General features: G+C 42.2%; 1 protein-coding gene across 1 annotated transcript in view; it reads right to left on the bottom strand.

Annotated features, from left to right (window-relative positions):
- The window catches only part of SMYD3 (SET and MYND domain containing 3), a gene marked incomplete at its 3' end in the record, with an annotated part of 76,824 nt that overhangs the window by 8,552 nt on the left and 42,777 nt on the right, over positions 1 to 25,495 (bottom strand). Inside the window, exons 2-3 of the mRNA XM_015408448.1 lie at positions 4,386 to 4,449; positions 1,285 to 1,392 (exon numbers count right to left, since the gene is read on the bottom strand). Coding sequence (XP_015263934.1) covers positions 1,285 to 1,392; positions 4,386 to 4,449 — 172 coding nt within the window. The remainder of the gene's footprint in view (positions 1 to 1,284; positions 1,393 to 4,385; positions 4,450 to 25,495) is intronic.

The following is a 25,495-nucleotide window of genomic DNA, read 5'->3' as shown; positions in this document are numbered from 1 at the left end:
GTCTCTAGCCCTTTCCATTGCAGAGATATCAGGGAAAGGCATACCTCTGCAATGCAAGGGGCTAGAGACTTAGGCTGCAATCATACATGCTAAATAATCCACTTTCAATCCACTTTCAGTGCACTTTTGAATTGGATTTTGCCAGTTCACACCGTAAAAGTCTAGTTGGAAAGTGCATTCAAAGTGTATTGAAAGTGGATTATTTAGTGTGTGTGACTGCAGCCTTAATCTTTTCAATGAAAGCTGGGAATTCAGAGAACCTGTTACACATATAACATTATATAACATATAACATTATATAAAATAACTGTATTCAACTGAAGATTTAAAAAAAAAATGAAAAAGCTCCAGTGGCCTGGGGGAGGGCCGCTGCTAGGGGACCAGGGCAAGGAAACTGCAGGGAACCAACAAACCAATCAATGACCAATCTAGCAAAAATTGAGATGGTTGTTACAAATTTTTTCTTCTTAATTCTCAACTTAAGTTGTTTTTTACTACTATGCTGCATTTGTGAGGTTTAAGAATTCATGGCTTAAAAGCTCACTTTGAAATTAGCATCAGCGGACCAATCTTCTGTAAAGTTTTTAGCTGTGGAAGTTTCAGAGCTACAGAGCAAACATAAAATTTCGGAAATGGCATCAGCCTAAGAACACGCTGCACAAACCTCTAAAGACAACCTTTAAGTGCACCCTTTTGAGCCATTACAATATTCAGAACAAGTTCTGAAGATGCTCACTCGGCACAAGAACAATTTACTGCTAAATAATACACCAGCACAGACTAAACGTTATAACTTGCTGCCTTTTAAATTTTATTTTGCTATCTTTCAATCTCCTTTTGCACTTTTACCCCAGTTCTAAAGTATGTATTCGGAATAATACACAAAAGAGTTTCCCCAAATGTCTGTGTCCACACACACAAAAAAGCCAGCAACCTAAAGTGACTTTTGCATGCATGTTAAGACATACACCATATGACCCATGATTATGTACATATCTGACCTCAATATGCCTGGACATATGCTGGCATGGAAAGGGACTTCACTTCATCAGGTAAATGTCTAGTCAGGTTTCAGGGGTCAATGGTTCTTTCACCCTGAACCCCCCTCCCAACTGTGATATCAAGCACAACAACAGTCACACCCTTCTAAATCCATTGACTTCAATGGGTATAACTCTGTTTAGGACTACACTGCTAGTGATATTGGAAAGATCGACTACCATTTCAACCAAGTCAGAGAATCCATCATTGTAAAGGTCAATCAAAAAGGAAAAAATTACTTACTAGTTTGAAAATAATCCTGCCAACAAGCCTCACTGAATCTGGGGGAAAGTTGGGATCAATATTCTTAATGCACTTGCATTCTCGTTTATGATCTTGCCATGCTTCTTTCTACAAATGGAAAAATTAAGAATTATTTTACACTATATGCATTAATGACATTAATTTAACAGCTCAGACAGACAAGACAAGATGGTGGTACCCTATTTCATGTATCGTTCCTTTGCCAGGGTTGTTAGTACCGTTAATACTGCCCTCTGGCCATCTGCATCAGTCTATATTAGCACTGGGTATTGCAGCACTGATCCTAGTCCAATAAAATTTGTAATCCTCTGCTCCAAATATTTACATTCAGTATTAATGTTGACTATCCCTTAGCTGCCTTCTGTGAAGTCTGTGAACTTCCCTGATTGGTTTTTTTTTTATGTCGCACCAAAATCTCTGGTTGAAGTTTTTAGGTATGGAGTCACATAGAGAGATAAAAAGGTATGCCTGACTATAATAACAACACAAACTATACATCAAGTTAAAAAAACCCTCTAAAAATTCAGTTTCTCGAATCCTAAAGAAACAGTCATGTCTGTAATCATTAGAATAACATCCTGAATAATAAAGCTGAACTGGCATGTTTTCCCTCCACTAACAAAAAATGTTCTTTGAAGCTAGCATTTATCTGACACCATTCCAAAAATAAATACTGGAAAAGATGTTCAATATGCTAGAAAAGACATCAAAATGATCCACATTGCTAGTAACATCAGCAGAGAGTGATGAAATGTAAAATGTAACATCACACAAATAACGTGTCTCATTCTTCTGATCTTTGCGGTGCATTTCACACTAGAAAGGCATTGGCATCACATTTTTATCATCTTATGCCAACTGGAATTCATTTGCAAGTAAATAATTATAGACTAGAAATGGGAAAAAAATTCCTGTTTTAGAGACTAGCAAGATTAATCCATACTTAAAAGGGGGCAAAAACTATGTGCTATTCTACTCTACCTAGCATGGAAACTGCTATTCTACTCTACCTAGCATGGAAAGTGTCCCTACATTCCCCAGTGGTTTACTTCCGCCTGCTTTTGCTTGGCAGATACTTGATTTGTGTTTGGCTAATGTCATGGGAATAATGATTCTTCTAAAATGAATTCTCTGGGGTAGGGGAGTACCCAGAAGTATCCCAAGAATTGCTATTCAGGTATCTTCTCCCAAGGATACTGAGATGCAGTGGGCAGAGTTTAGAAGACAAAAATTTCAGAATGTTAAAGCTCAGCAGTCAGTTTAAAACGAACAACATAACACTGCAGACAAAAAAAATAGTTCTTCACTACAGTTTTTGAAGAACAAAATACAGTGAAGTGTTAGTTCCATATTTGTACCATGCATGCAAGGTATTACTGAAATTCTAAGGCTAAAACTCAGGTGTTTATACACAAGGGCCTAGAAATCATGGAATAATGTAGATATATGACATTTTAAAAATATATGGTATGACCACCCTGTCCACTTCCCTCCTTCAGGCAAGGTTTTCCCTCCGTTTTGCTTTCCCTTTAAAAGAAGAGAGAAGAGAAGAAGAGATTGGATTTATACCCCACCCTTCACTCAGAGCAGCTTACAATCGCCTTTCCCTTCCCCTCCCCACAACAGACACCCTGTGAGCAGTGTTCCCTCTAAGCTGAGTTAGTGTGAGCTAGCTCACAGTTTTTTAGCCTCCGGCTCACAAATTTTTGTCCTAGCTCAGGAAGGATGGCTCCTGAGCAAACTCATTTATGCAGTAGCCAAATCACTCACTCACAACTTTAATGCCAGTAGCTCACAAAGTAGAATTTTTGTGCACAAGACTTCACCACTTAGAAGGAGCATTGGCCTGTGAGGTAGGTGGGGCTAAGAGGTCTTTCCAGAATTTTACTGACAGCTGCCCTAGTAATGTGTTTTCTTCTTTGCTGAAGAACTCTGAATGTCCCACCCTGACACAATACGGTATTTTGGCTGTGGGTTCAGCCCATGAGCCTGAGGGAAGGATTGGAAGCCCCCTTTAACGTAAACAACTTAAATGGCACTCAAGGTGTTTTGAAATTTAAAAATAACAAGATATTAATTTAACATAGAGGGGAAAAGTCAAGTGAAATCAGGGGCTGAAAATTTCTGAGGTAACTCAATATAGATAACTCTGAGGTAAAATTAGTACATGCACAGACTTTAGTTTTTATGTTTCAGGTTAATGAGAGTTTCTTAAGCTATTTACAGTTACTTAAAACTTTATGTTGAGAGGCTTTTGTTCCAGTGTTTTCCCAAATATTCCAGTAGACTTTCTTTGATATTCTCTGGCTCTTTTGATTTCCAGAAGGCTGGTATACTCTTTCCAGTACCCAAACCCTTTCTCTTGAAACACTAGTACTCGTCTTAAGTTTTTAACTGACTCTTAAGGTAACTAAAGGCCGTTTCCAACCACACCACACCAGGGATCTCTGCACTCTTCAGAGCTAACTCCCTGTTTGAGTGGGTAGGGAAATTCTCCCCTCACTAGATCTATCCCCTTTCCTTGGCCTGAATGGGAGTCTTCACTGACTTCCCAAACTTCCTTGCCAACTTTCCTCCAGTTCTCCGTCTGTGTTAAACTGCTCTCAGCTAAGACTGAAATCAGACTCAACTCAGTCAAGGCAGAAATCTGACTGACTCTCTCCTCAGCATGTAGCTCTCAAGTCTTTCTCTGCTCAGCTGATGCTAACCATTCAGATTGCAAGGAGCAGCCTGTCACTCAAGGTTCTCTGTTTCTGTGAAGAATTAACCTTTCACAGTCCTTTACTCTGAAGAGGTGAGCAGTGACTCATGAAAGTTCATACCCTATCACAAATTTTGTTAGTTTTTAAGGTGCTACTGGACTCTTACTCTTTTCTAGTCCTTTACTCAGTTTGTACAATACTTCTAAGCTTTTAAAAAGTGCAGTCCATCACACATAGTGATAGTTTTTGCTAGCCACAACAACTGATTTTATGGATCTTACGAAGATTTAACAATTAATGACAGCAGAGTAAATGCATAGTTAAAAATTCAAAATATTTGCGTTATTAATTTACAGTCAACTTCAGAACAATCATTACCTGACATTGTATATTGCAGTATCTTGCAATTTTGCACTGAGAACACCTAAGCAGTCGGTCTTTCCTATGAGGGGAGGTAGAGAAAAAAAATTAAATATTTTCTACATCACAGACAAATAAATTACAGATTAATGAATTCAAACTTCTGTTTTTCAGGAACGGGGGAACAGACTTCATAACACGCACCCTACATGCTTTGGAATTTACCATACAGCATTCTGGATTGTGGCTTTTAGTTCCATGAAACTGTGTTCTCAGCAACTACTAACAAAAGCCAATGAAAGAGCTTAATGCTTTTGTTTCGATTTTTAGACGTGAGGACTGCTGGGCTGAAAATTGCAGAGAAAGTTGTTGCCATAATGTGTTTGTATATATTATTTTTGGATTGTTGTAAACTGTGGTGAATGGGGTAAGTGAAAGAGGAAATTAAAGTGTAGGCGGTAAAAAACATGTCCTTGAATATTCACAACATCATTTTTGCAGGTCTGGTGACCATAAAGGTAATTACCTTTTAGAATATCTAACTGACAAGGAGGTGGCCTTGTGTGGATTATGAAGAGATACTCTCAAACAAAAGAAAAACGCCCATCTTGATGAGAATTACATATGCTCTAGAAGGGACAGAATGTCAAGAGGAAATGAATGTCAAGCCCTGTTCACATGTTATTGTGACAACACATACAACCTGCACATCCATGCATATACCTGTTCGCAAAAAAGAACTAAAGCTTCCAAATTTCCCTCACTTCTGCCACTCTTAGGGTTGCCAGACTCCAGTGGAGGTCCCCCGATACCATGACCTGCCCCCAGCTGCCCCCCCAGCAGAAGGACTTATCCGTGGAAAGAGAAAGGCTCAGGCTTTGTGGCTGGCATTGCATAGGAAGTGACATCATCATACCAGTGATGTCCAGGTGATATTCTGGTATTTGGGCAAAAACTCTATGGTAGAAGCCAGTTTTACCATAGAGTTTTGCCCAAATACCAGAACATCTCTTATATGTCGCTGGTGTGATGATGTAGGAGTTTTCCAGGATAATGACAAGATAATGACTCAGCCCTATCCCACCTTCCTGAGTAGATATAAATTACCTGCCTACCATTTTTCTTCTCACCTTGACACAGAGAGTACTCCATCTTTCTGTGTAATACCTCTGAGGATGCCAGTCACAGCTGCTGGCAAAATGTCAGGGACTACAATATCAAGACCACGGCCATACAGCCCGGAAAATCTACAACAACTAATGAACTCCGTGCATGAAAGCCTTCAACAACATAGCTTTGGCTGCGGGCACACGGGCAGGAAAATGCGGGGGGGGAGCGTGGCTGTTTGCCTCGGGGCTAGAAAACGCGTGGTTGCACGAGCAGACCTACCATGGAGGTCCCGTGGAGGTCCCGTGGTAGGGGGGAGGTGCCCATCACTCCACAGTCCTGCGGTAAGGCAAAGAAGTGGAGCGCGGGGCAAACGGGGTTGTTTTTTTTTAAAAAAAAATGCAAATGTGTGCATGCTCCCTTGGGTGCTTGTGCGCATCCGTGGAGACTTTGAAAAAAAAAACCCTTTTGCGAGGGGACATGGACGGGCGCCGGAACTACCACCGGAAACGCAATCAGATGCCCGTCCTTGTCCCGCGGTTTCAGGAAACTAGTACCTCCGAGGTACTAGTTTTTTACCGTGCATCTTCTGCGGGAAGCCTCAGGTTCGCCACAGGAGCGCGACGCTTCCCAGATGTGGCGGTGAGTTTGCGCCCGGAAAATCCGCCTATCTTCCGTCCCTCTAGCGTGCCTAATGCTCCGTGTGACCGCAGCCCTTTGTCTATTATTCACAAGATTGAGAATACCACAGTAAGTACTAGAAATACTTTTTTCCTTGGTTTATTTTCAAAATGTCTGCAAATCAAATACAATAGTTAACATAAATGGATCCTTTCATAGTGAGCTATTGTTCATTTTACAAAACAAAACCATAATATAGATTCAGATGGGTAGCCGTTTTTTAGTCCAGTGACATCATTAAGAACAACAGAGTTTTATTCAAGGTATAAGCTTTCGTGTACATGTACAATTCTTGAATAAAGCTCTGTTGGTCTTAAAGGTGAAACTGAACACAGATGTTGCTTTAAAACCATAACATTTCATTGCAAGCTAGAAGTCAGCAACCTGTGTTCCATACATTATCTGCCTTAAGCAATGTTCTTCCTGTGAATCTGCAGACACAACATGTCAAATCACCTAATGTCAAATCAGATACTCTGCTTCAGGGAGATTAACCCAACAATTTCTACCAGCAAAGGTGTCAAAAACAGGGTTGTTTTCTTGCACCCTTGCTTTTCAACTTTTTCCTAAGCGACCTTGCCCCCTTTTTAACCCAAGTGGATGACCATCGTTCCAAACTGGGTTCTACTAACATCCCAATTTTGCTTTATGTGGATGATGCGGTTTTACTGTCATGCTCCTAAGTGGGTTTGCTTTGCTTATTGAATTGCTTCCAAGAGCACTGCAAAATCAACCAATTAGAATTAAACTACGGAAAATCCAAAGTGCTAGTCTTCTCCAAATCTAGGAAGCAATTTACCTGGAAAGTAAAACACTTTAAGTACTTAGGTCTGCATTTTCAAGCTACTGAATCATGGATCCAACAACGTAGAGTAACAATAATGCTAAAGCAAATGTTAACGCACTTCTGCGTTTTTATTTTTCTGGAAGAGGGAACCAATATGTTCCAGCTGTGCTAAAAATCTTCAACCTGAAAACAGGTCCTCAATTACTCTACAGAGCCCCTATTTGGACTGAATCAATTAATAAGGCAGTTGAGCAGGTACATTCAGGTTTTCTACAGAAAATTTTGGGTATTCCTTCTTGTGTCCCGTATGAGGCTTTATGCCTAGAATGTGGCAAAAACCTTATGACTACAAGGGCATGGTTAATGTCCTTTAAGTTTTGGCTTCGATTACATTATAGATCTGATCCCTCTAGTTACAACTTCCAACTTCTGACTGAATCTAACTACTCCTCTTGGTTGGTTATTATTGAAAATAAATTACAAACACTGAATATCCCTTTCAAATCCTTACTCTTACTTTCTGAATTGGAGGCAATGCAAACAATAAGGGACAGGCTATTTGAGGCAGAGCTATTTGAACTGTACAATGCAGCTAATAAGACACGCTTCCCTCTAAGTCATTGGATATTGCCCACTGTGGGTCATCCTGCTAGCTATTTTCACCAACTTCAGACTCCAGCATTACGTAGAACCTTTTCACTTGCCAGGTTCAATGCTCTCCCTTCAACGATCTCAACTGGGAGGTTTAATAGTATCCCTTTGGTTAATAGACTATGCCCCTGTGCAAGCAGGTCAGTTTATTTATTTATTATTTATTTATTATTTCGATTTATATCCCGCCTTGCCACAGAGCTGGCTCAAGGCGGCTAACAACATTAAAACATTAAAACAATAAATACATTAAAATACAGAGTAAATGCAAACAACAACCATTAACCGTGCCAATGATGATGTTGAGTTGAAATCGTGTCTCACATGTTACTGGAATGCCATTACTATGCCAATATTCAACACCACATTTTATCATCACTACTTGGTGGTATCATAGAGCTTCCTGACTCACACAAATTGCTTTATTTGCTAAACAGGCTGCTCTTTTTATTCGTAGTACAGTATTGCAACACAAAACCTGTATTCAGGAGATATGAAATTGAGACTTGTTTTATATTGATTTTTTACTATCTTAGAACATTTTTTTCTCTTTGAGTAATATTCGTTCTTTATCTTATCTTTTCTATATATCACTCTTTTTAATGTCAATGCCAATAAAGGTAATTGAATTGAACATTGAGCTATAGCATGAAATTGCACTGTGCCTTGCATTTCTCAGTATAAAAGCATCCTGAACTCCTAAGTTATAATAGACATAGGTTGGAGGTAGCTGTCATGGCTCAAGCCAAATCCAAACACAACTGGCTCTGCTGCCCAGCAGGGTTTTACCTTTGCAGACCTGCCCAGCATTCTACACAGGATGCTTCCAAAAGGTCTTAAGATCATGACTTGACCACTGCTCTCCCACCCTCGCTCCTTTTAAAATCAAGCCTGAAGTTCCCCAGAATGATTCATGAAAGATCATAATAAAAGCATCACACAGCTTTTGCCTCTAAATTAGAATAATTCTAGTGCCAGAAATGCAATTTGACAAATAAATAACAGAAGAAAACCAGAACAAATACAATTGGATATTTAAATTATACGTACATTTGCACAAATTAACCAGGAGTAATCAGAGTGCCCTCTTTTAAAAGTTGTCTGCCATCTTAAAAAAAAAAGGAAAGGAATATGTTTACTTTTTGTTAAAAGTAAATAGTGTCACAGTGACTGAGCTGGATAAACTGGCAGATGCTTCAAGAGATATTCCAGACTAGAGAGTTCTCCTATGTTGGCAGTTTCCTGGGTCTAATTTGCCTAAACAAGTGAACCAGGGTTTGCTAAATTTACTTTCTACCATTATATCTCCAGCTAACATTATGTCATCCATCAAAAAGAAAACAAACTTGATTGTGCTGCTTTCTAATTAGCAACTGAAGCCAAGGGAAGAGTAGGCCATCCACCTGATGAGACCGTGGAAATGGTAATTAATGAAAGCACTGTCAAAATTACAAGAGAGGCAGCACAGTAGGTACCATTCAGCTAGGGATTATGGGTTTTTGAGCCCAGACAGTCATTGTTTATTCCTGTTTGCCAGATATTAACAGTAATGCACTTAAATAAGAGTATAAACATTATTCTCTTCTACCACATTACCAGCTAACTACTGTATCTGAATAGAGCCTGATACTTCCCTATTTGATTTATTTATTTATTTGTTTGTTTGTTTATTTAATCTGTTTATATCTCGCCCTACCCCACAAGCGGGCTCAGGGCGGCTTACAATATTGATAAGACAATAAATAATTTGACAATAAATAATAATTCATTAAAACCTCAACAATTCCAGTTGAAAATTTCTGATGGCTGCATAACAATTACTAACTATTGTGCCTGCTGCAATAAGGTCAGGGAGGGCACAATCTCTTAAGAGACCAAAGTCAGCCAACGCTGATGCCAAGTTGGTATAGGAAGTGCCGTAAGGCAGATAAGGCAAATTTAGCAGATTGATCAAGCTGAGCAGGGAAGGACGGTGTTGCTTGGGCATCTGCCACCTCAGACAAAGGCCTGGCAGAACAGCTTGGTTTTGCAGGCCCTGAGGAACTGTAATAAATCCCATAGGGCCCTAATCTCAACCAGAAGCATATTCTACCAGGCGGGGCCAGGGCTGAAAAGGCCCTGACCCTGTTCAAGGAAAGGCGTGTACTTCGGGCCAGGGACTGCTAAATGGTGCTGCTCAGAAGCAATGTTCCCTCTAAACTGTGGAGTCTTGAGCAAAAATTCTACTTTTTGAGTTCTGCCATTAAAGTTGTGAGCGAGTGATTTGGCTACTGAATAAATCAGTTTGCTCTGGAGCCCTCCTTCCTGAGCTAAGACAGAAATGTGTGAGCTGGAGGCTAAAAAACTGTGAGGTAGCTCACACTAACTCATCTTAGAGGGAACACTGCTCAGAAGAGCATAAAGCTCTTTGGGGCACATATGGGGAGAGATGGTCCCGTAGGTATGCTGGTCCCTGGCCACATAGGGCCTTGAAGGTTAATACCATGACCATGAATCTGATCCGGTACTCAACTGGTAACCAATGCAAATTGGCACAGCACTGGATGAATGTCAGCAGGCGCACCGCTACTTTTTGTACCAGCTGAAGCTTCCAGGTCAGATTCAAGGGTAGGCCCGCATAGAGCTTATTGCAGCAATCTAACCAGGAAGTGACCATTGTATGGGTCACTGTCATGAGGTCATGGGGGGCGAGATAAAGAACCAGCTGCCTGACCAGCGGTAGATGGTAGAAAGCTGATCTGGCAGCACTGGTGACCTGGGCCTCCATAGAAAGGGAGGCATCCAGAATCACCCCTGGGCTCCTCACTGTTGGGGTCAGTGTCAGTGGTGCCCCACCAACGGCTGCAAGTCAGATTCCGATCCTATCCCCCCATGACTCTGGTACAGGACCTTCATCTTCGCTGGATTCAATTTCAGTCGACTCTGTTGCAACCAACCAGCCACAGCTTCCAGAGCTCTGGACAGATTTTCTGGGGTGGAGTCAGGCTGGCCTTCCATCAGCAGATAGATATAGTTGGGTGTCATCAGTGTACTAATGACAGCCCAGCCCAAACTCCCAGATTAGCTGGGTGAGGGAGCACATATATATGTTGAACAACATCGGGGAGAGGATCACCCCTTGCAAGACATCACATACCAATGGGCAACAGAGAGATACCCTCTCCCCAACCACCACCCTCTGTCCCTGATCATGAAGAAATGAGGACAGCCACTGCAAAGCAGTCCCCTGTAATTCCCATTAGTACCATGAAATGAAAAAGGACCTGTCTTTCTGAAGTGCAGACTTGGGAGGGGGGTATCAAATGGCTGCTTTGTGCATTTCTCCCTTCCTCCAAGGCTTTAATCCTTAGATTTACAGCATCTATTACTCTCACTGCAATAACATTTGTGAAAAGTAAACACCAGTGGTAATGAGGACTACTCAGCAGTTAAATGAATTCGGGATCTAAACTCATGTGATTTGAAATATTCATTCTTGAAATAGTGAACACTGAACATTCTTACAAGATTTACATATTTTGAGTAATTTAAAAACCACAAGGTGACAACAATGCATATTATACACATCTGTTTCTCTAGGATTTACACCAACCAAGTCCTATAAAAAGCAATAGAATTCATTCAAGTTAAATTCAGGTATTTTTGATTTAACTGAATTGTCAGCTGGGCTGCCAAGACCAATGCTGGCTTATTAAGAATGTACCAGTGCTGGCTTATTAAGAATGTACCCGTGCTGTAGGAGGCACGGAGGGCACTGTCCCCTCAGAATATATCAAATGACTGCTCTGAATTCCCATTTTCATTCTGCATGATTGCCTTTAAATAGATGGATGAAGGGAAGCTGCAAGAAGACTATAGAGCCCACTCCTCTTCTGAATCAGCTAACCCCTGCCCTATAACCTTCTTCTCCCCTTAATATCAAGTCAGAGAAAGGAGATAAATGACAACCCAGTCTCATGTAGGCTGGTATTGGTTTTTAATCCCCACTCAGCAACTCACAACCATCCCCTTCAGTTACCTGCAATTTAGGCCTCAGTCATTGCAGTCCTAAATGGAGTTACAGCTTTCTAAGCCCATTGACTCCAAGGATGTAACTTTGCTTAGGGCTGTACCAAGGCTGCCTTGATCTGTAGAACTGGCATTCCAGGCAGCTACAAGCACTAATGACACTTTATCTAAGCCTTCATATGGAACTAAAATTAGGGGAAATTCTGACCCTTCCGTGGAAGACCATGCCCTCTCCCATCATGTTTACAAGGCTTAGTTAATAAAGTTATTTTTCTTTAGTTCTGTTTCCCTCCCCCTCTACTGCTTCATTTCTATTTGACAGAACTAATTGTTCCACAATATAGGTTAAACCACTATAATTAACATTATTTTCAATCCAAAACAGGTGTCTTTCAAGGTTCTTTCCCCGTTGTTTTATTTCAGCCCTTCAGTCTACATATTGTCACATTGGTCCTTCAGATGCCCCTTGCTCTGTTATCTGTCATCAGACATGCTTAAGCCTCAGCACATCTTTATGTCTATTATGCTCACTCTGGCAGAGGGCAGATCGGCCTTGGAAACAACCCACATAGAAGTCATTTTTCTCCTCTGTGTGAGCCTAACCTCCCTTCTCACAGCACTAACAGTTCATGCAAGCATACAGAGGAGATAAAAGCACTACAGAAGTTTGAAGAGCTATTCATAACGTAAAAAAACAACCTTGAGGTGTGCTGGGTCCAGCAACAATGCAGTCATGCTGAAAAGGCGATAGATCACAGGAGAGATTCGGAGGGCCCTCTCCAAACTCTGTGGACTCAATGGCAAACTTGCAGCTGACTGCAGTTCAGGCACTCTGTGAACTGCAATAATCACCTGAGAGCAGTGTTTTCATAAACACAAGCCTCTCAATTGTTAGTAAGAGATGTGGTGGCATTTTTCAAGAATAGTGGGAAAGTTTTATGATTACCATGCTAGTTCAGATCAAGGTCCATCTAATCAGCTTTCTGTTTTTCAATGATACCCAGCCAAATGCTGATGGAAGCTTACTAACAGGGCATGAAGTGACGGCCATCCCTGATTGTTCATAGCACAAGAGATATATTGCCTCTGCCATCAGGCTTCATGTATATTATACGTATCCCACTTTTCTCCAATAATGTGCTTTTTACCTGACAACAGCCTTTTGCCTTACAACAACCCAAGAAAGAAGTTAACCCAGCACAGTCAACATGTAGTTATTGCCAGGGCTTTTTTTGTAGAAAAAGCCCAGCAGGAACTCATTAGCATAATAGGCCACACCCAACAGCAGAAACTCATTAGCATATTATGCCACACCCCATGCCTTCCCTTGGCTTGCCTGGGCACCCCGCGGCTGCGGGGAGCCTGGGCAAGCCAGCCCTTGGAGAGGCCGGGGAAGGCACGGGGAGGCATTTAAATGCCTCCTCGATCCTTCCAGGGGGCCCCTGGCATGCATGCCTCAGAGTCGCCAGAGGGATCGCTCTGTAGCCACGCATGCAGAGGTTTTGGCTGTAGTGGGTGTGGCCAACACTGAAGCCAGCCGGAACTCCATTCCTGTGTGTTCCTGCCCAAAAATAGCCCTGGTTACTGCCAAACAATGGCAGCTGTGCATCTCCTGTTGTCCTACTCCAGTGATAGCGAACCTTTTAGAGACCGGGTGCCCAAACTGCAACCCAAAACCCACTTATTTATTGCAAAGTGCCAACACGGCAATTTAATCTGAATACTGAGGTTTTACTTTAGAAAAAACAACTCATACATTAACTTAAGATGATCCAAACAAAGTACGGAAAGCAATCCCAAATGCTTTCATTTACTTAAAATTATTTGGCAGAGAATTCGACACTTTAATGATGGTCTGGGCCTGGCTGGTGCGATGGCACGTGTGCCCACAGAGAGGGCTCTGAGTGCCACCTCTGGCACCCGTGCCATAGGTTCGCCACCACTGTCCTACTCCACATCCACTGTAACAACTGGAAAAAGTTATTGTTCTTTATTTATTTTATACACAATTTATATCCTGCCTTCGTGGCCTTTCAAGGGCCACCAAGGCAGCAGACAAATTTAAAAATACATAATAAAATCACATTTTAATGTATCAAAATGTATAAAATGTGTCAAATAACACAAAAATAAAAGAATAACACATCATTAAAACAATTCGATGGATTATGGAGAAAGCAAGAGAGTACCAGAAAAACATCTACTTCTGCTTCATTGACTATGCTAAAGCCTTTGACTGTGTGGATCACAACAAACTATGGCAGGTCCTTAAAGAGATGGGAGTACCAGACCACCTCACATGTCTCTTGAGAAACCTGTATAAGGGCCAAGAAGCGACAGTTAGAACCGGATATGGAACAACTGATTGGTTCAGCATAGGAAAAGGAGTACGACAAGGATGTATATTGTCACCTTGCTTATTTAATATATATGCAGAGTACATCATGCGAAATGCTGGCCTGGATGAATCACAAGCGGGAATTAAGATTGCTGGGGAAAAGATCAACAACCTCAGATATGCAGACGATACCACTCTAATGGCAGAAAGTGAAGAGGACCTAAAGAGCCTCTTGCTCAGGGTAAAAGAGGAGAGCGCAAAAGTGGGCTTGAAGCTCAACATCAAAAAAACTAAGATCATGGCATCCGGCCCCATCACTCCTTGGCAAATAGAAGGGGAAGTCGTGGAAGTAGTGACAGACTTCACGTTCCTGGGATCCCAGATCACCGCAGACTGTGACAGCAGCCATGAAATTAAAAGACGCCTGCTCCTTGGGAGGAAAGCGATGGCGAACCTCAACAGCATGATAAAAAGTAGAGACATCACCCTGCCAACAAAAATACGCATGGTCCAAGCAATGGTATTCCCAGTAGTCATGTATGGCTGTGAGAGTTGGACTATAAGGAAGGCCGAGTGCCGAAGAATAGATTCTTTTGAACTATGGTGCTGGAGGAGACTCTTGAGAGTCCCTTGGACTGCAAGAAGATCAAATCAGTCAATCCTAAAAGAAATCAACCCTGACTGTTCCCTGGAAGGCCAGATAATGAAACTGAAGCTCAAATACTTTGGCCACCCAATGAGAAGGGAGCACTCACTGGAGAAGACCCTGATGCTGGGAAAGATTGAAGGTCAAAGAAGACGGGGACGGCAAAGGATGAGATGGTTAGACAGTGTCATAGATGCAATGAACATGAAACTGAGCAAACTTCAGAGGAAGGCGGAAGACAGGAAGGCCTGGCGGGAGCTGGTCCATGGGGTCGCGAAGAGTCGGACTCGACTGTGTGACTGAACAACAACAAAACAATTAAAACTAGAACTGAAATACTTAAAAATGCATACAAACAATAATTAAAACACTGGGCAAGAAGGAGGAATTACTGAGGGAACATCAGTCTTCATCTGCTGGTGAAAGATGGCAACAGAAATTAACAGATCCCTGGGAAAAGAGTTCCAGAGTTTTAGTGCCACAACTGAGAAGGTCCTAGGTTAACATTTGCCTAATATCAGAAATTAGGGGAACCTGAAGCAAGGACTTGGAAGATTACCATAGCAGTCACATAGGTTTGTAAGGGAGTAGGCAGTCCTTCAGGTATGCTGTTCCCAAGCCATGTAGGGCTTTAAAGGTCAACATCAACACCTTGAATTGTGCCCAGAAACAGATGGGCCAAGACTGGAAGGATATGGTCCCTACCACTCCAGCCAACATCGTAGTTGCAGTATTCTGAAACAGTTAAGTTTCTGAAAGCTTGTTAAGGGCAGCCCCCATAGGGTTGCCAACTCTAGGTTGGGATATGCTAGGAGATTTGGAGACAGTACCTGACGAAGGTGGGATTCAGGGAGGGGATGAACCTCAGCAGGGTATAATGTCAAAGAGTCTATCTCCAAAATAGTAATTTCCACCAGAGGAAGCAGCCTCTGTAGTTTGAAGGTCTGTAGTCTGATCTTTGTCATCTGCAGATCAGTTGTAATTCCTGGAGATCTCCAGGTGCCACCTGGGGGCTGGCAACCCTACCATAGAGTGCGCTGCAGTAATCTAATCTAGATGTTACCAGGGCATGCACTACAGTGGCCAGATTTTTTTGCTCAGGAAAGGCCACAGCTGGCTAACCAGTCTAAGATGGTAAAAGACACTCCTGGTCAAGGCTGCTGCCTGCTTAACCAGCACTAGGCCTGCATCAAAGAGCATCCACAGACTATGGACCTGTGTGAGTATTATGCAGAACAGTGGTGGCGAACCTATGGCACGGGTGCCAGAGGTGGCACTCACAGTCCTCTCTGCGGGCACGCGTGCCATCACCCCAGCCAGGCCCAGACCATCATTAAAGTGTCGAATTCTCTGCCAAATAATTTTAAGTAAATGAAAGCATTTGGGATTGCTTTCCTTACTTTGTTTGGATCATCTTAAGTTAATGTATGAGTTGTTTTTTCTAAAGTAAAACCTCAGTATTCAGGTTAAATTGCCGTGTTGGCGCTTTGCTATAAATAAGTGGGTTTTGGGTCACAGTTTGGGCACTCGGTCTCTAAAAGGTTTGCCACCACTGATGTAGAATATTATAATACTCTACATTTTCCCATCTCTGATGCCAAAGGTGGAGGGAGAGAAATGTGAACATTATAATGTCAAGGCACGGTAAATTCTATTTAGGCATTGTGGGAAGGATGAAGGATTAGGCACATGACTGTTTGGGGGAGAGCCATGTACTTATTTACAACCCTAGCTTGCATTGAGAGAGTTAGAGAGAAGTACTTTTATGAAGGCCATTAAGTAAATTTCATACCTGGGTGTGGATTGGAATCGAAGTTTCCATTTTACAAACTTTAACCACGGTGTTTGTATCACACTATCATTTTTCTCCCATAAGTAGGTGCATTAAGAGTATGTTTCTTGCATTTCTATAATATGACTCAGAGAGATTAAGATATTAAGCCATCAGGTGTGGGGAGAGCAAAAACTATGTTCTGTTAGAAGCTATCACACTGACAAATGTAAGCTCTTCTGTACTGAGTTTCTCTGTTTCATACTGAGTTTCTCTGTTTGTCCAGTTACCTTTAGAACACAATTCCTTCCGCAACTATTTCCATTTGTTTTGTTTTGTTTTCAACCCCCTAAGGGATATTTTGATTGCATTTTCTATAAACTACAAAGAAATAAGGGAGGGTATCTACAAACTACAGGTGAAAGGAAAGAAAAACCTCTAAAAACCCAAGAGGTGGTGGCCATTACAAAGCATATAAAAATTTGCTAAATTATTAGAGAGATTATTAGTTACATTGAGTGTGATCAATATATGTATGTTTATGTTATCAAAACCAGTTAAAATAACTGTTCAAGAAATACCACAAAAGAACCGCTAATAATAATCCACTTAAGGCTAACTTCAGAGTCATTCAGCATCTCATTCAATTCTTTCTTTCTTGTCGTTTATCTTAAAAAGGATGCCCTCAGGTACCAACCATCTGTAGGGGATGTTGTTTGTTTGTAAAAACCTTGCCAAGTCTTTAAATTTCTTTCTCTTCTTCCTAATTTCAAATGGAATATCTTTCAAAACCCTTATTTCCTTGCCCTCAATTTTTAGGGACGTTCCTGATGTGCTTTCAGGATTTGATCCCTCACATGCCTTTTTGAGAATCTGACCATTATCTCCCCTGGCAGATTTTTCTTCTTTATATATTCTGAATATGATCTATAGACCACATCCATCTCGTTTTGAATATAATCCGCTTTTAAATCTGCAATCGGGGCCAAGGCATCACTCAGAATTTGTTTCAGATTCTCCCCCTTAGTTTTAGGGTGCCCCTGAAATCTCAGAACAAAGCTTGCTTTTTCCATTTGTACTTGCAAGAGTTGTGATTCATCAGATGTTCTCTTCTCTTCCAACATCTGCACACATTTTTTAACCTTTTTAGTCTTGGCATCCACCTCCTTCACCATCTCGGCTGTCTGCTCAGTCTTTTTGTTAATTTCACTTAGCTGCTGGGCTGCAAAGTTCTGGTTTAAAGTTGTCAGTTGCTGGTTTATGTTTGTCATTTGTTCCAGCAGAGGCCGCAAAGAGTCTGCTAACATCTTTGAAAAGTGGAAGTTTCCAGTTGGCTGACCAGCCCCAGCTGGACTCGGACTTCCTGAAGAAAGCTTGCTTATCCTTCTCAGTTTTTTTGCCCTCCATCTTTGGGGATGTTTATCTTTAAGAGTAGTTTGTCAAAAGTCTCTAAAGTTCGTGCTAATGCTTGTAAATCTCTTGTGAAGTTCTTAAAACAGCTCCATTTTGCTTTTATGGCTGCCTCCCCCCTTTGGAGATGCCTGTTTTTTCTTTGTTTGGGAAGTTCCCTCCTCCACTTCCTTTTATTGCAGGGGGAGGCTTTTTGCCTTTATTCTGGTGTTTTTGCTTTCATGGACTCACAGTTCATGTCGGCCTGAAGACCTCGCCAAAGGTACGTGTTGCTCGCTCGGCCTCCACACGCTTGTCCCAGTCAGCGGCTTGAGATCCATAGTGGACACACAGCGGCAGGACCATTGGGGCAGAAGGGAGCCTCAATTCTCCGGCAGTGTGCCAGAGGAGAAGCAACCCTTTAGCACCCCATGGCTTGGGGCCCAACACAAGGGCCCCGGGAGAGTGTGTACAATCACACCCAACCACTGGCATGCAGATCACGTCCCTGGGAACTCTCCAGGAATGTGTCCGCCATTGAGACGCCAAAAACCGGAACAACTATTTCCATTTGGAACTGTTATATTAAAATACTTAGACCAGCGTCATGAGACACTATTGTCAAAGCTGTTGAGTGTGTATCTGAACAAGCATGAAATTATTCTTCTGCTCTTTGTATTAGTAAAGGGCAATTGATGGCAGTTCAGTAGAAAAAAATGTGGGAAACTCTTATTGTTAAAATTATTTCAGTTCCCAATAGGATTAATGTTCAAAATTATTAAGATCTTCTTATCTGTCACTAAACATTTAACCTTGGGATTGTTTATGCAACTTTCAGAAAGCTTTGAGAACAAAAACAAAGCCTTGGGCAAGTTCAATGTAGACAGAATACAGTTTACATTTACAGGAAGACAAAAGTTCCCAATTAAGATTTTAGGTTCACCTTCACTATTGGGAAAAAAGACCATTTAGTGTTTTTCAAAATGTCTTTGAATGTCCTATTTTGTTGTTTCCTCTTTACAAAATCAAGTCATTATATTTGAACTACTTAATTTGTAATACAATATCTGGATAATTTGTCATTTTCATTTTACTGACCACAAACAGAGTAAGAGAAAGAATAATGCAGATTTCCAATGAATGGTATAAGTATCACCCATAAAAGCATATTTCAAACTTCAGTCATCTTGTTTTTAAAAATGAACAAAAAAGATGAGGGACAAAGCAATCCTCTGTCATGCCTGCGCTGCAGTGGCTAGCCACAATGCAACAGTGGCCCCATTAGGTGCCTTCCTAAGGGGAAAGTTACATGGTGGCCAATTGGGAGAAAAAGTTGCTCCAGTGTTGGTGGGCACTGCCACTGCAGCATCCATGGCCTTTCCACCGGAACGTTTTGTCCAAGAGTTGTTGCTAGGTGGCGACTTTTTTGCTTTGAAGATATTCCGTTTTCAAATCTGCCACTGGTACAAGTAAATTGCCCAATACTTGCTGCCGTGTGCCAGAATGCACAGCACCGGGAGGTGGCAGAACTACTTCTGGTGGTGGCAAGGGCAACATTTGCAGGCTCTACCACTAACCTGTACAGCAGTTCCTTCTTGGCCTCGGTCCAGAGGAGGCCTTCCAATGCCACCCACAAACAGGAGCGCAAAGGTGGGCTGACCCACCATGAGAAGATCCTAATCCTCCCTTCCTGCTTCACCCCCAATGCTCCTGCTATGGCCATCATCTGACAGGTGGGGGCTGTGGGAGGCACGCACTGATTCGCTGAGAGAAGGGTACATAGTGGAGGGCCGGGTGCCAGGCGCACGGAAGAATGTGGTCCTAGCCACCCTTCACCATTGTCAAATTTCTGCAGGTCCAGGCCAGCCACTGGTGGGACAGCACCCCCTTCTGCCCTTGCTGCCCCTGTTAGTGGTTCAAATCCACTTGCTATCAGCGTTCTACGTCTGGGTGGCACAGCAACAGTGGAGCCATGCTTGCCAGTATCAACCTCACGTAAGCACCCTGTCTGTTGGACAGCACCCGTCTTGATTTGTTTTGCCTAGACAGAGCTGCCATTCAGGCCCTGTGTGAGGAGCTGGGCCCTGCGCCTCCAGGATGAACCTCCTGCTCCCTGTGCCATCGCCATGTTGCAGAAGCCGCCCTAAGCCTGCCTTGGTGGGGTAGGGCGGGGGTATAAATCGGAAAAATAAATAAATAATATAATAAATAAGGTCCTGCTCTCTGAGGTTCCTGGCCATCGGATTCTTCCAGGGGGTTGTGGCGGAAGTTGTCAAGGTATCCCGGTCCTCAGCTAGCTGCTGCTTGCACAGCTTTCTGGGTGCCATTCTCACCCACCTTTAGGAGCATGTGCACTTCCCCACTGAGGAGGGGGTGCTTGCGCCCATTAGGGCAGGGTTCACAATATCTGGCAGCTTTCCCAATGTCATGGGGGCTCTGAACTGTAACCAAGCCCACCACCAAACACACATGGTCATTGAGCAGGCATACAGTCAGCTGAAAATGTGATCCGATGCCCCCAGCACACAGGGGACATGCAGCCTCTGGCACTGGCCAAGCAGTTCACCATGAGCCCCATGCTCCATGACATTGTCATGAAGCAACAGCTCCCATCTCCATTTGGAGGGGCTATTGTGGAAACTAGCTGGCAAGAAGGATATGGCAAGATGGAACCCCAAACTATCACCAGAAGGTTCTAGGAGGCAGACAATAGGTGATGTGAAAGACCTCAGTGTACTAACTGGCAGGCTCTGAATACCTGGTGGCCATGCCCTGATCTGTTGGCCAAAGGAGCTGTGGCTAGAAGTGGGTTCTGAAACCCGGTGTTGTTCAGTCCAGGTTCATGGCTCCAGAGATCAAGCAGTGTCATTCAGTCTCAGGTCAGAGGACCAAAGATTCAGTAGAGCAAAGTCATTCAGTCCAAAGTCAGAGGATCAGAGATTAATACAGCAAGGCAGTGGCAGCAAGTCGGTGTGTAGTGTATGTGTTGCATCCACACCCAGTAGCCTTCCTTGGGCAGCTTTATAGCCACATGCATAATTGTCAATCCTTCAGCCAGCTACTCAGGGTCAGTCCTGCAATGACTCATCTCCATTATCAGCAAGTAGCTGGAGTCGGGCCAGAAGACTTTGCCATCTTGCCTGTTGCTCTGTTCTCAGCCTCCATCTATGGCATTCTAAGGGTGTAGGTGATATTGGAGGGCTGGGAATGGCAAACTGACTTTCACCTGCTGAGCCGGGGCTGGAGGGTAGTGATGGTTCTGCAACAGCTGTCAGCTGTGAAATCTGACAAGCCTGCAGTTCATTTTCCTGCTGGTCAGCGTCTGTTGACTCAGGGCTGGCTACATAGGGCTCCTCTTCTCCCGAGGAATCCTCACTATTGCTGAGTCCTGGCTGACCCCCGACACTCAATCTGAGACCCTGGGGAACTGCTGCCAGTCTGAGTAGACAATACTGACTGTGATGGACCAATGGTCTGTTTCAATACAGGGCAGCTATACTGAATTTTAAGTTGTCATCAATATGCTAATAGCATGCAACTATGTCTCCATTAAAAAACAGGGAGAACATAGAACTCTATGTTTGGGCTTTGTGAAGGACTGGATGTTAATAAATAAACTTAATCTAGACATATATGCCTCAGTAATATCCAGACTTGACTATTGCACTGTACTCTGCATAAGGCTGCCCCTGAAGATAGTTCATAAGCTGTAGTTAGTCCAGTATATGGAAGCAAGGGCCTTTATTGAGTCATGTTGTTCTGATCATAACAAGCCAGGGTTATGATTATTAGACCAACCCTGTGTACCACTGCTGGAATATACAGTGTAAAATCTTAACTCTATCACAGCATAACCACTATTGTGCTAGTTCTTGTCCCCTGCTCCTCAGGTAATACAAAACAGTCTAACAGGAGGTTATATGCAGCAGCAACTAAGGCTCCCTGCATCTTACTACCCTTTTGTCCTTTCCTAAATCACCAAGGCCTAAGTCCCTCTCTCTGTACATAATTTCTAATGGTAATGTCATGAAGAGGAAACTAGCTGGCAAGAAGGATATGCTGTTTGCACCAGCAGTTGGCACCTGTCTATACAATCATGATATCAGTGAGCCAGATCAACTTCTTTTCTCTCCATTATTAAGAAATGTCCATCTACATCCAACACCATGTAGGACTGCTGCTGCTTCACATACACTTACATATCACTGGACTTTTCTGTACTTGATGATGGGCAACAAATTTTTGATACGTTCATTAAAAATGATTGCATCTGAGGTCATGCAAGATGAAATTCAAGTTCTGTGATGGCTCATTTTTACATGGAAGTCAACATTGAGTGATGTCTCAGTCATGAAAAGACAAAGATGCACGTGTGGATCATGAAACCATGAAAGCACAGGATACTAAAAGACAAATACAGTATAAAAGTGTACAATGCTATGGTATTAAATTGCCTCAGTATCTCAATAATGTGTGTGCATGTTTTAGGGAAGGGATATTTAGTTCTGCTTTAACGGAATAAACCTTTTTAAAAAATCCCTAAGATATCAATGTCACATTTTTCATCTGTACTCTAGTGACATCCTATGGCAAAAAATGTAATTGACTATATTGTTGCTGAAAGTTCATTCACCTCACTTAGAAACTGAATGCTCAGGGGCGGGCGGGTTTTTTGGGCGGGGGGGGGAGCCATCGACTGTAACATATGCTACCACAGTCAGACCAGTAGATGTTTTAGCCTGTCTAACAAGTCATACCTGAAGAATGAATAACTCAGGGAAATACTTGCCTTTATATGCCATTTTTATGTAGCCAACTAGGAATGATCAAGCTTTTGTCTGTTTCCCATAAGTGCTTTTCCATTACATACATACACATAAATTTTAAATGGATCAAAATGGATCGATGACATCCCTAAATAATTTCTGTATGAGGTGGGTTTTCTCACAGTCTTTCAGTGCATTTTAAACCCCCCACCCCTTCACCTTTTCTGTTTTTAGCTCTTCAGCTCATCACCACCTCCTCTTCTCCCTTTGCACTGCATATTTTGTATCCACTAGCCCTGTTGCCCTGAGTATGTAGGCTGGTTGGTTTAATGGGGCAGTCTTGATTATTTCACTGAACCACTCCTGAAGAAATGTACTACTTTTTTTTTTTTTTACTGCTACTGCTGTTTTCTATTAAGGAATCAGTATCTCTCACTGTTAACCTGATATTTTAACTGAACCTACACATGACAACTAAACCTAAAAATAAGTCTTATTTAAATCAATATACTTCCGATTAATTTACCTGTACATGTCACTTTAATTCTCTTAACCTACACATCTTCTAAAATGCATTTCTAAAGTGTGGGGAAAAGCTTCCCCCCTTAGAATCTAGTTTACTCTTCCACCTCACCCTACAGTAACTTTTCGCGTGCCACTAGTGATAAGAACAATAAAGGTATACTTCATAAAAATGTAAAATGAATTTGCAGACATTTGCAGCATCCTGTTTAAAAAAGAGATCAATATTATTAAAAAGAAAGCAAAAACGTAAAAAATGATACATGAAAACAGAGCAAACTTTAAAGTGCAACAACAATGACCAAAAACATATGAAGACTGATTTATTTAGATTCTAAAGATTAAATGAGCAAAGTCTCCTTGTTTATCCTTGCAGCATCCAATATTCCATTTTAAGTAGCCTCCAATATTCTATTTGTGACAAATACTCTATTGTGAAGGCAATTAACTAACACCACATTAGCCGTATTGCTTTCACATGTGGTTAACAGCAGCTTTGGGGGACTGAATTTAATTCAGTACAAAACAAGTTAAACACCATTGTTGCAAGCAACTGTGGAAATGCCTACTGTTGTATTAAAGAAAAATGTTGGGAGATCCAATCATTCTGGATGGATCTGAACTCCACCTGGAGGTGTTCTTGGTCCCATGCAATAGCTGCATAAGCAGATGGCAGCTGTGGCCAGGAGTGCCTCTTACCAGCTTCAACAGGTTAGCCAGCCGTGGCATTTCCAGGGCAGAAAAGGTCTGGCCACTTTGGTGCATGCCCTGGTTACATCTAGATTAGATTATTGCAGTGCATTCTATGGGGGCTGTCATTGACAAGTGTTCAGAAACTTCAGCAGGCGTAGAATGCTGCCACGAGGATGTTGACTGGATCATAGGGACCATATCATTCCAATCTTGGCCCCTCTACAGTGGCTCCCAAATTTGTTTCTGGGCACAATTCAAGGTGTTGGTGTTGACCTTTAAAGCCCTACATGGCCTGGGACTGGCATACCTGAAGGACTGCCTACTCCCTTACAAACCTACCTAACTGCTATGGTAATCTTCCAAGGCTCTGCTTCAGGTGCCACCAATTACTGAGATTAGGTGACTGACAAACTAGGAGAAGGCCTTTTCAGTTGTGGCCCCAAACCCTGGAACTCTCTTCCCAGAGAGACTCACTTGTCCCCTACTGTTACCATCTTCCACCAGCTGCTGAAGACATTTTTTTCTCTTTTTCTAACATTCCCTCAATGATCCCTCCTTTCTTCCTGCCCTATTTTTAAATGTTGTTTTTATGTATGTACAGCTATTGTACTGCATCTATATTTCAACTGCATCTGTACTGCATCTGTTTTTGTTTGAATGATGTGTTTTTGTTTGGTTTTCATAGTTTTAAGATGTTTTGTTATTATGTATGTTTTTAATCTGTAAACTGCCTCAGGTGGCCCAATAAGGGCAGAAAGGTGAGGCATTCTTTTTGTAAATAAATAATTACCCACCATAACACATCGCCTGACCCTGAGGCTGGTAGACAGTGACCTCTTGGTTATATATGGCTCAACTGGGATCTATCTACTAGGCCTTTGAATATCCAGCTTTCAGGTTTTAAAGTCTCTAGCCCCTTTTGTTGAAGACATATAAGGGGAAAGGTATATCTCCGCAATGAAAAGAGCAAGACTTGCTTTTTTGGGAGTTTCCGGTGGCTGTGAGATTGCGCAGTCAGACTGAGAGAGCCTCCGCGTCCTAGCTCCAAAGAATGCAAAATAAAGACTAATTGAGGACCATAAAGATAAAAACAACTTGCTGATAAGAATGGGGAAGCAAAGAGGAGGAAAAGGAGGGAAAGCAGCCAAGAAAAATAACGAGGGAGCTCAACAAACTGAGCAAACTATGCAACCATCGGATGATGACTCCCCCCCCCCAATTGAACTCGACTCCGAAGAAGAGGCACCTAGCCGGCAGAGTAAAAGGAAACGTGAGGATTCAATTACAAAAAAAGATATACAGACTATGCTGGTAGAAATGAAAAAAGACATTAAAGACAGCATCACTCCTATCTATCAGAAACTGGACGCTATGAATCTCAGCCTAACAGATCTGCGGCAAAGAACTGATCAGGCACTGACGCAAACAGCTAAAAATAAGCAGGATATACAAAGCCTGAAGACCTTTGAGACTTGGAGTAAGTCCAAAATTATTCTTATGGATATAAAGGCTCGGGAAAGGAAAATTAAATTTAGGGGAATCTCCCCAAACTTTTCTATAGACAAAGACCTCACGGACTCTTTGAATCTGTGGCTCCAGGAATTATTGCAACTGCCAGGTGCACCAATTAGCCAAGCTTATCGGCTGAAACTACCACAAACAGGCTCGCCTACACTAATTCCGGACATTCTTGCTGAGCTGAAAGACATTAAAGCAAAGGCTACTATCTTAGAAGCTGCAAGGAAGAACAACGGTCTCCAACTTGAGGA

The sequence above is a fragment of the Gekko japonicus genome, unplaced genomic scaffold (assembly GCF_001447785.1).
Source record: "Gekko japonicus isolate JY-2015 unplaced genomic scaffold, Gekko_japonicus_V1.1 scaffold897, whole genome shotgun sequence".
In the NCBI taxonomy this organism is placed as follows: domain Eukaryota; kingdom Metazoa; phylum Chordata; class Lepidosauria; order Squamata; family Gekkonidae; genus Gekko; species Gekko japonicus.
Note: the sequence above shows the minus strand (reverse complement) of the source record. Positions and strands in the feature narration are given on the sequence as shown.